Raw genomic sequence first — 11,966 nt, 5'->3', positions numbered from 1 at the left:
TCAGGGTGTCCAGGTGGTTGATTATCTGACTTTTCCACCTCATTTTCCCCAGAATTTCCTTTTTGTGGTTGGAAGCTTGCATTTGTGCCTTGCTTAAATGTCTTCTCATTTTTGTTTTTGGTACTGTCCTTGGTTTAATTCCTGGTTGATATTTCAAAATTGCTTAATGCAGGTATCTTTGTTGCTTGCGTTTAAAACCCTTCTGGAATGATTGCTCTTCAGAGGTGTCTTCCAGGTACGGCTTGTGTTTAGGTTTTGAGGCTCTAATGACTCTGAGGCTATTTTATTTTCCTCATACCAGGAAGGAAAACTGATTAGATCAATCACAACATGTTAGGCCAAATGTTACAATCAGCAATACCATACCATCAAGCGCAGCTTAGAAAATGACAATTTGTGGTAGTTATTAATCTATCACATTTAACTATGTGAAGTATAATCCCCTGTGCCTCTGTAGTGTGGGACCAGGTAGCAGAAGAGCTGGAAGGTGGGGGCGGGGATGGAATTGGGCCTTGCAGGTGCCCGCGTGGCTAAGTGGAGCACCGGATGAAGGCGGGGCTCCAAGCCGCTCCTGGGACCTCACAGTCTGTGGACTTATTCTTAAAATAAGATTCCCATGACCCAGTGGGAAAGATAGCAGATCAGTATTTACAGAGCATGTGACTAACTGGACTTAGTTTTCTTGTCTCCTGCAAGCCCCCACTTCCACCTCTCTCTCATCCTTCTCCCTGTTCTACAATGATTTTGTTAAATATGTCCCCAGCGTCCATTTTTACTGCCTCCCTGTGTTCTTGTTACTTCCTGATAGTTTAGCTTCAACCAAACTAAACTGGCTTATGCTAGATAAAAGCATTTCTGCCTCTAATATTCCAACTCTGCCTGCTGCTATTATTCCAGCTGTATCTGTTGCAAATGCACCACTGTATCCCATCTCTGGTTTCCAAGTCACTCACACTAAGCATTTATTCCACTAATTTCATAACATGGTAGAGCATCAGGGCTGTGGCAGTAGTGTTGGAAAGTCACAGGAAGAAACATTTTTCAATATGTTCTGCTAGTCTGTAGACTCCCGGGCCATTCCTTCTCCTTTGTCTCTACAGAGAAGCAAGTTCCTCTCCCTGTCTCCTGTAGAGTGGTTCCACCCACAGGCATGAGCCCTTCTGGCTTCAAACACTTGGAAGACAAATGCAGTTCCCATCTTTGGGGGTCTGTTAATAAATCTGTTCTCTTTGATCCATCCCAGTGTGTATAAAGTGCTATAACATCTCCAAGGCAACAGTCAAGAAAGTTTCACAGAGGATGTGGAATCTGAGCAAAAATTCATTAGGATTTTCTTCTTAGACTTAAGTGCCTCTGGTCACATAAGAGATCACGTAACATAGCATCAGCCAATCAAAGCCCTCCACTCTCTAGACCCACCCACCCCCAGCCCCTGTTCTAACCTGATTCAATGGAATGCTCTAGCACTGAAATATCATGCTTAAGCAAGCAGAGGCACAAAGAAATAAAAGCGAGAGTTGAGTTCTCTTCTGAGGATCCTATCTGGGGCCATGGTGTAAGGGTCTCAGAACAGTCTGACCCCTCTCTTTCCTGATTCTGTGAGCTGCCTCTGCTACCTTCCCTGGAATCACATATTATGTGTGTTATGTTTATAACTCTCTATATACAGTGGTACCTCAATTCATGAACTTAACTTGTTCTACAATTTTGGAAAAGATGGCCACATTTGTGTTTGTATGGGAAAGATGGGCACAGTCGTGTTTGCCATCTGAGGCTGAGAGTTTGCAAACAAAAGCAAAATTTTGCCAAATGTTTCTGTTTGCCAACTGAATTGTTTGCAAACAAAAGCATTCATGAATCGAAGCATCAGTGTATTATGTGAAATTTTTTCACTGTTGTCAATAAAAGAACTTTTAAAACCTTATCTGAAGGATGAGTTGAACATTCTTTTGTTCTTGTAGAAGTCTTGTATCAATTACAAGAAACGGAGGACAACTGCTGCTCTGGGTTGTATAAATGCCAACAGATGTTTACTCTCTAAATTCTTCTTTGTAAACCTTTTTCTAAAATGTGATAATTATATCACAAATCGAATAATAATGCAATTGAGTTGACAGCATTTTATTTAGAATAGATGTGTTCCAGTCACCTGGGAAAGCTCTTCTCATCTTGATTTGGTTTCAGCACAAACCCTGCTACCACCAGCCACAGATCCTCTAAGAAGATCATTCTGGATCCATTCCACATTGTTTTAAAATAATTTCCATTTCAGAAGAAGATCTTTATCTGAACTCATCCCATGAGTCTTTGGGGAATCTTATAAGGGCAAAGAAAGAGAGGGTATCAGGAGTACTGGGAATCAAGATCTTTACTTCTGTCTGAAACAAGGTTGGTGGCTCTTGCAAATCTCTTTCCCTTTCTCTGAATTAAACATTAATGTCTTGGTGCTGGCACCTTTCCTATTCATTCAAGTACTATAGGTGGGGTTGTCAAGACAGTGTTCAGTGGCTCTGGTCCTGAGCATTTTAGATTTAAGGGATTTTTGCCCCCAAATCCACAATATTTGAAGTCCCTCCCACACACACACCAGTGTTGCTTAAAATGCCCACATCCAAGAGAACATTTCTAAGGCAGACTCTCCAGAAAATGATGGACGTGGACCATGTAGCAATGAGGTTTCCATGGGAACATGTTCTGAGAATTGAAATAACCGTGTTGGGTACCAGCAGAAAGATAATGGCTCTTGTTCCTCAGAAAATACCTTTGAACCAATTTCTGACCACAGGTTGACCTTAACAGGCCCTCCTTGGGGTTTCCCTGACAGTTCATTTATAGAATCAAGATCTGAGGCTTAAATGGGACAGAACCTGACAGAAAGTTCTTGGAGAGATCAAGCAATGAGAAATCTTATAAATGATCATTGACTGAAATGGGAAGCATCCTAAATCTATTTTTCCCTACAAATACAAAAAACCTATAAATATAAAAATCATGCTAAAAGAAATAGTTTCAACCTCCCACATGCCACATCACACATCCTCTTTTCAAATTTTCCTCTAAGGCCCATTTCCTTTAGGAAATTATGCATCCAAAGGTATCAGGATATTTTTGGTTCTGAGAAACAAAAAGTGTACCTGCAATTAACTTAATAAAGGGAATTTATTGGCTCACAAACTGAGAAATTCCAGTGGTAAATTAAGGCTTCGAGCAGGGCTGTAATCTTTGTAATTTTCTCAGTCTGATCTCCCTAATGGTTTTGCTCTTGGGTTGGCTTTCCTCTTGGCAGAATGAATCCAGTAATTTCAGACTCAGATCTGCTTTTAGTCCCATGCAGAGTAAGTCTTTGTGTTCCAGAATTCTCCCTTTAATGCCTTCTGGTCATTCTGATTGGATTGGCTTACTTAGGTCTGCGTGTCCTCCCTTGGCCCAATCCTGCCAGGATATAGAACACACTGATTGGATTAACCTCCAGCAGTGTCTTATTCCAACCTTTGAACTAGGGGTAGTTTCAGCTTCCCTAGAGCCACACAGATCCCCAAGTGGAAAGAGAACCCACAAAGGCAAATGAGGGGCAATTGGGTTAAGAAGTGAGAAATACATTCTTCAAAGGCAACCAGCAAGTGAAGAATACCAATTAACTCTTCCTATCTCAAATTTACTTAAAATTGGACCATTCACTCCCGTTTAATGATTTCTGGGTTCAATGATATTTTCCTCTCCTTTTTCATCTTTTGTTTTATTCTGTCCTGAATCTCAAACATAAGCATGAAGCCTAGCCTTAATTATATCAACAGACTAACACTTCTGTTTCCAACCTGTGGGATGATGATGATGATGATGATGATGATGATGATGAAGAAAATGTGAAAAGAGGAAAAATACTTGAAAATATTTCTCACTTCACCAAAAAAAAAAAAAAAGCTCAGAGTTTAATTCTAACCTTTATGAGATCATAGGGATAATGCAGGCTGCAATCCACAGGTAGGAAAAATAAAATTATCCCTAGCCCAGGAGGGAGATCCAAAAGTTGAACTGGACGAACTTCATAGAAATTCAGACAATATATAATTTTTTTCTTTAACTACTGAAAGACACTTATAGAAACTCAGCTAATCACATCTTCCAAATCAATCATATAAATAAGATATTATATCTTGCACAAATATATAAGTAGGAGATACTTATAAAACACTTGAATAGATCACATTATATTTAAGGTAATGAAATGCAAAGGCAGTGACTCTTCTATTAGAAAACCTGAATCTCACAGACTCAATTTGTTACCAGTCAACCGGCTCCCTTTGCTCACAGCTCTTCAAACAAACCACAGGAGCCACACATTTTTGGTGAAAAGGAAAAAGGTTTTATTTGAAACTAGCTCCAAAGAGATGGAGGGGCCTTATACTGCCACAAATCCTCATTTCACCGTGTCAGGTGTGCAAGGGCCTTTTATAGTAAGGAGTAGAGATGGGAGGGATGCAATGAGACCACAGACAATCCCAAGCATGCTTCATTTCTTCTGGCCTTGTCCTGCTCCTTTCCTTCCCTGTGAAAAAGAAAGTGGACTCTGGCCACCTGGAGTCAACATCTACGAATTCTATCCATTCATCTGGGCTGAGGAAGGAGGGTTGAAAGAAAGGACTAAGGAAATTTGGAGAAACAGCTTGACTCTCAAAGAAAAAATTCTAACTCTTAAAGATCTATTTTGCCTTGGCGGTTACAAACTCACAGTATGGGTCATCAACAGATACCCAGATGGGTTCTCCTACAGAACAAAGCAATATAGCCATGGTTTAAGGACTGATTGCTAATGGATGAGTCATTTCCTGATCTACAACAGCATCACTCCACCACCACCACCACCAACATGAATCACCATGCCACGCCTCCATTCTCCTCAACCTCCATCCACCACCATGACTCAGGTCTACCATCAGCCACCAAAACCACTGCCAACACCACCAGCATCAGCATCAGTTATCACTGTCACAACATCACCCTCACTGCAACACTTATATTTATATACTTGCTTTGCAGAACGCACTCACACACATAATCTCATCAGATCTTATCTACTGGGTAAGGCTAGCCAATGTGGCATTACTCTCTTCATTTTGTCTGTAAACTACATTCCAGGGAGGTGGTGTGGTGTGTACACAGACACGAAAGCAGTGATAATCAAGTCCAAAGTAGAGTCCAGACCTTCTGAGTCCAAAATAAGTGTATTTCCCAATGCACTCCAGTCACACAATGAAAATGAAGAATCTGTAACTTCTAATATAAACAACTGTGGTTCTGAATTCAATGGAGTCAGTATTTAAAAGGAAATGGCCCTTTGGTTCCATCTATCCCAACTTCTACAAGTTCCAGGTGAGCAACCAGCCACTCAAACTTTATGTGACTTGTCTCTAGAAGTTGAATTTTAACCTAGAGCATTTCACTCCAAATCAGCCTTCTTTCCATGACAAGAAACCACCTGTTTCCTTGGAGTATCCTAGATTCTTGGAGTATCCTAGAGCACAGAGTTTGCTAGGGAAGGGCAAGTATGGCTTCTGCTGCCCCCACCCTAAAGCATCAGAAAGTCTCACAGGGATACAGACTACTGGTGTCGGGCCACATGCCCATCAGCCAGAAGTGCCCATACCGTGGTGATCCTCTATCTGTCCCATTCAAGGGCTCAACTCCTCTCTCCAGGTTCCAGGAAACCCAAAGCTGCACCTACTGGAAAAAAGGTTGGAGCCTCCCACTGGAGATCTGCTGGCTTGACTTTCAAGGAATACCCTGGGCTCCGGTTTGGGGCCCACTGTTTCCGCACTTGGACACCAGGCTGGCCTGGCTAGGCTGCAGGACAGCTGTGTTGCTAATGATCAGTGAGGAGCACTTGGCCATCTTGCTCTGGAGTCCTTTCTTTTTGAGTTCAAAGGTCAAATTGGAATAGTAAATATCTTCCAAGGACTTATCATTCTTCCTGAGGATGTTGCTGGCCAACTGGAAGAGAAAAATCACCCCAAAGAAGCCGATGATAGTGAGGATGTACCAGACTGCACTCATCCCCTCCAGCAGCCACAGAGCCCTTGTGGAGTTGGTGCTGTTTCTCTCTGCCAGGGGATAATCCAGAAGGGAGATGGCACTTGTCTGGTTGGAGGCTCCCAGGGGCATCCACGTGATAACTGCGAAATACAGAAGTCAAGATAAGACAAAGCATTTTGGGCTGAGGACTACATGGCCAAGCCAATTCTTGTATCCATATTAGTGACCAGCTGGGACTGCTTAAGTTAAGAGGCATTCTCTATGGAGTGAGCAGGAGCCTAACAACCTATATGTCAACAGATTTTTTTTTCTTTAAATCTAGAGTTCAACACAAAGTTGTAGAATAGGAGATGAAACACCATAAAGATGTCCATCTCCCCAGATAATCTATACATAGACAAAGGATTCATTTAGAAAAAGTCACTGTCAAGACTAAGTAGGAAAAATCCAGGACAAAAAGAGTCAGTTACCCTAACCAGAAATTTAAAACTAGCCAACCAAAGAAGTTAATTTACATTTTCTTAAATGAATGAAGTTAGTAAGCACACAGATCAGCTGATCTTTGCACAGGGCTTGGGGGAATCTTCAGAACCAGGTACAACTCGCCCTACCATGTCTTCCTGCAAAACTACAACTGCTAAAACAGTGTGATGCTGATACAAGGGCAGGAGACCAATGGAGTAGAGAGAAGACTCCATCCTCAGGCGAGGAACTGCACCTGGGTGGATGAAAAAGGAGCATTTCTGATTAGTAGCGAACAGGTGGGTTATTCACTAAGTAGGATTGGTGCAATGTAGCTTTGGATTCACATTTCTCACTGTAGCTCCCCAAACAGTCCAGATAAATCAAAGATATTAACATAAAAGGTGAACTAACTAAGTACTAGAACATAACTATGGCAGAGTTTTGTCTTTATTATCTCAACAGTGGAACATCCTTCCTATGCATAACACAAAAATCCAGAAGAAGGAATAAAATAAAAAGTTAAATTCATGTGCATATTACTTTTATAAAGTTATTGCATACCATAAAACCCAATGACAAAGGACAAACTGGAGAAATATTGTAATTTGTATGATTCATTTTCTTAACAACTGTCAATTCTGTAGGAAAAAAAAAGTCTAAAACCTCAGTAGAAAAATATGCCAAGGATATAGCAAATAGATTATAGGGGAAAAAATGGGAACATAAAAAACCACCTCAATGTCATGCCTATGGAAAAAGCAAATTAAAACTGAGATAACATTCCATAACCTATTAGGTTTGCAAACTTCTGATGTTTCAAAATACACTGTGTAGACAGACACACCTGCTGGGTAATGAGGGCCTTTTATAATTACTGATTAAACGTAAATTCATACAAGCAATATGGAGTGCATATATGCAAGATCTATGGGTATTACAAATGCACTTACCTTCAACCCAACAATTCTACTTTCAGTAATTTGTCCTGAAGATGCTGTACAACATGTCTGAAACAATGAACAGACAGCCCTCCATATTCACGGCTTCCATATCCATGGATTCAAATAGCCACAGATTAAAAACATTCCGAAAGGAAAAGCTAAGTCAGTACCAAACAGGTACAGACTTTTTCCCTTGTAATTATTCCCTGAACAGTACAGTATAACCACTATTTACAGGCATTTACATTGTATGAGGTAGCATATGTAATACAGAGATGCTTTGAAGTATATGGGAGGGTTGCATAGTTTATATGAAGATACTACGCCACTTTATATAAAGGACTTGAAGTGCCTGCCATTTTGGTGTCTGTGGGGGCCCTGGAACCAATTCCCAATGATCCCAAGTGATGAGAATATTCTTCAGGTTCGACATTGCAGTCTTGCTTGTGCTGAACAATGCCTGGGATCAAAGTGAACACAAGGGGGTGGCTAAATACATTTTGGAGAGCTGGATGTGGTGGTGTACAGCTGTAATCCTAGCACTCAGGACTGCTATGAGTTCAAGGCCAACCTGGGGTGCACAGTGAGTTCAACACCAGCCTGAACCACATAGCAAGACCCTGTCTCAAAACAACAAAAATAAGTGAGACTTGGAATTTCTATGCCAGAAAACACAATGCAGCCATAAAAAGATTTTTAGGTACTAAATAATAATAGCTTTAAAAAAGTGAATATATCATATGCAATAATGCATGTTAAAAAGGGGAGGTACATTTTATTTGCCTGTAGTTTATATATGTATATGTGTCAGTCAGCTTTCCTTTTCTGTAACAAATGCCTGAGATAAATCAACTTTTTTTTTTGTACCAGGGCTTGAACTCAGGACCTTGTGCCTGCAAGGCAGGCGCATTGCCACTGAGCTAAATCCTTGGCCCAGATAAATCAACTTTATCAACTTTTAAAGAGGGGAAGCTGGCCACCTCATTGCAGCTGGGAAGCATAGAGAGAGGAAAAATATGGGGCCCCAATAGCCTCTTCAAGGCCATGCCCCCAGTGACCTAATGTCCTCCCATTAGGCTCCACCTCTTAAAGGTTCCACCCCTGCCCAACAGCGCCACGGGCTGGAGGGCAAGCTTTTAACACACAGCCTTTGGGAGACACTTATGCAAACCACAGCCACATGGAATATCTCTGGGAGAATTCTCAAGAAATTAGCCCCTGTGGTTACCTCTGGGGAAGAGAATTGGGGGAAGGAGATGTACTTTTCACTGTCTGCCTTTTGTACATTTTGTACCATGTGCATTTATTTTTATAAAAAGAAATTAATTTTAAAAGGCACAATTACAAATTGGTGCTTTTCTGGTCTCCTTGGTGAAGTGCCCCTGGGTAGAGAGACTATGTGCCCTTGTCTGTCAGAAGATAAAGATCTCAATTGCTGTTTAATTCAAAACTGTGTCCTCTGCTTGGAGAGGCAGGGAAGGAAATGAAACAATGAAAACCAGAGAAGTAGTTCACAGTCCTCAGAGACACTTCCCAGGTGAGCTTCACTGGTTCCAACTCCCATTGCTTGCTCCTCAGGAATACAAGTTAGATTTGTCATGGGCTGACCGAAAGGGCTCCATAAATACCTCCTGGTTCAGATTTGGTTTTTGCTAATTCATTTTTCTAATGCAGGACTCAGAGAGGTCAGCATTTTTTTATTATGGTTAATTGCCAGAATGAGTGAATAATCCTATTAGTTTTAGATGAAGAGAGAATCTATTTAAAAATAACTCTCTAAACCACATGCAACAAAGCCTAGGATAAATGAACAGATTTAATTACATAAATTAGTCACTCATAAAAAAGCAATCTGACAATCATGAATTTTATAACACCACTGGTGGAATGGTTTGAGACCTGGAAGTTTTAAATGGGGGGAAATTTCAAGTCAATCCAATAAGAAGACAATAAATCTTAATTATGATCACAGAATGTTCTGGAAATTGTTATAGAATGATGTGATATATTCAGGTACAGAATAAAATATATTTGACTAAGAATACAGAACATTCAATTGCTTTAAAGCAGCACATTTTCCACATGAAAGAAACTCATTAATTATTATAATGCATTGTATTTTTTTTTAAAGGTAAGAGATTGTATCTCAATGCACAAACACATCCTATAGCAGAGATGCACCATGTGACTCTTGCTATTTAACGATGGGAAATAAATAAGCAATTCAAGAGCTGCACTGGGGCAGACAGAACACTCACCTTCCATGAGCTGGCTTGACCTTGACTCTCAGCAGGCAAGTTCCAGGTTCTGCCCTGAGAGGGGAAGGGGAGAAAATGAGGCCTCCCAGCAAAGAGCACAGTCCCTTTGCAATTGGGGTGCTCGGAGCTTTCTGAGCACCCAAGAACTTCAAGGCAGTACCAAACAGAAACTTACCAGACAGCAAGTGAGTGAATTTTCTCTCAGTTAGTTAATCAAAGGCTCTCAGTAGATCTGTCTTCTTTCTTTTGGCTCAGAAGGAAAAGCATTTCCTGGCACTGGCTTGTTAAAAATGTCTAAATTGAAAGCATTTTTAAAAACATGCTGGTATGAGGGAGTCTCTGGCCCTCCCACAGCCCACTGAGGCCTGCAGTGGCAGGGAGTGGTCCCTGAGACTGGCTGGCCAATTGGGAGGCGCCTGGACCGCTCCTGAACTGCCCTGGTCTGTACCTGTTGCAGGTGTGGCTGGGGCCAGGTGTGTCAAAGGTCCACTGTCACAGGGCCTGGAAAGTCCATGGTCAAGTCACCAGCTTCTTCTCGGACAGCCTCCCGGATAAGGACACCGAGCAGGAGGGAGCAGGCCCACAGGATGCACCGGAAACATTACTCTGCTCTTCCCAGACCCAGAGGAAGCCACGGACCGAGTTAGAATTGAGGCAGAGCAGACTGGGAAGCGCTAGAATTGGAGTCTGAGGAAAAGACCCCCAGGTTCTACAGCCATGTTCCCAGGCCCATTTTCCCTGAATCTTTAAGCCCAAGCTCTGCCACACTTGTGAAAAATTTTAGTTTTAAGATGTAATTTGATTAAATTTTCATCATGGGGGGGGCTGGATGATTAAATTATAAAATAAACCATGTGATTTAGCAGTTCATTGCTATACACTTAGGAGAAATGAATACATAAGTTCACACAGAAACTTAAGCCTGAACTTTTATAGCAGTATTATTCACAATAGCCCCTATATGGGAAAAATACAAATGTCCATCAAGTGATGAACACATAAACAAAATGTGGGATGTTCATATAATGGAATATTAGGCAGCAATAACAAAGAATGAAGTGTCTACACATGGTGCCATATGGATGACCCTGGGAACATTATGCTTAGTAAAGAAAAGCCAGTCACAAAGGACCACATATGGTATGATTTCATTTATAATGTCATTTATATAAAATGTCATTATATAAAATGTGGTCATCTGAGGTACGGGCCTTAGAAGGGTGATAACTAAGGGTTGTAGGATTTTTTAGGGGTAATGAAATTTCTAAAACGGTGCCCTTAGTTGCATAACTGTACTAAAAGCCATTGAACACATACTTTAAAAAGGTAAATCTTACAGTATGTGAATTATTTTTCAATAAAGTTAAAAGTCACACTATAGGTAAACCATGGAATGCTAGGTAGCTGTGAAAAAGAATGTGGAAGTCATTTGTGTACGAATGTATGAAAATCTCCAAGGCAGATTGTTAAACAAATAAAGACAGAGCAACAAACGGAGAGAAAAATACTGTATAGGTGTTGAAAAGCCGCTGGAAGAATGTCCAGGAAGTGAAGAACAGGAGTTACTAAAGGAGGGGAGAACATGACCATGGCGGGCAGGGTGAGAGGGAGAAGTCTCATCCTGTATTCTTCAAGCGTTGGAGTATTTTAACTCGACGTGCGTGTGCGCATGGCCTTGGTCGGCGTGGAACAGCAGGCTGCTTCGGGAGGGGGAGGGCACATCCGGGCACCTGTCCTGCAAGCGAGCCTCGGGACCTGGGTTCTCTGTGACGTCCTGGCCTTCAGCTAAGGAGCATGTTGGCATGGGATGTGGGAAATGGCAAGACCCCAGAAATGGACAGATAGAAGGAAAGACGGCTGCTAAGCAGACATTATGCTACACAGAGTCCAGGCCAGCCCATGTCGCAGAGCGGTTACTTACATTAAGAAAGGATTCTGTGTCAAGTGTTTGAGTTAATTTCTACCTCTTAGGATCGAGGGAAGTAGGGTTTAATATTTCCATGTAGGGAGAGGAACACCCAGGCTCAGGGAAGTAACTGACCTACTCTCGCGTGGTTCCAGAGGTGGATTTTCGGACACCAAAGTCGTTCTCCCACCCTGAAGGTCCCATTCAAGCCAGAGCCGGAGTGTAAGGTCATGGATTCTCCCACTCGCTTGCCCTAGGGGTTAAATTGTACACTGCCCCTGTTAAGGCATATCCAGGACTTTAAAGGTCTCCCTGTTGGCCAACACTAACCTGGGATGGTGAAGTCAGGATAATGAATTCCCTTCA

The 11,966-nt window shown here is 41.7% G+C and overlaps 1 protein-coding gene across 1 annotated transcript; it reads right to left on the bottom strand.

The window, feature by feature from the left end:
* Nucleotides 1-4,327: 4,327 nt before the first annotated feature.
* On the bottom strand, nt 4,328-11,432 carry Smim34 (small integral membrane protein 34). Its single transcript, XM_087212692.1, has 4 exons — nt 10,143-11,432; nt 9,870-9,988; nt 9,695-9,748; nt 4,328-6,170 (listed from the first exon to the last, which is right to left on the bottom strand). The coding sequence occupies exons 3-4, from the start codon at nt 9,699-9,701 to the stop codon at nt 5,770-5,772; spliced, it is 408 nt and encodes a 135-aa protein (XP_087068818.1). The 5' UTR covers nt 9,702-9,748; nt 9,870-9,988; nt 10,143-11,432; the 3' UTR covers nt 4,328-5,769.
* Nucleotides 11,433-11,966: the final 534 nt, after the last annotated feature.

The sequence above is a fragment of the Heterocephalus glaber genome, unplaced genomic scaffold, assembly GCF_053883595.1.
Source record: "Heterocephalus glaber isolate CG9 unplaced genomic scaffold, H.glaber_assembly_v1.0 deba00000122, whole genome shotgun sequence".
Classification (NCBI taxonomy): Eukaryota; Metazoa; Chordata; class Mammalia; order Rodentia; family Bathyergidae; genus Heterocephalus; species Heterocephalus glaber.
Note: the sequence above shows the minus strand (reverse complement) of the source record. Positions and strands in the feature narration are given on the sequence as shown.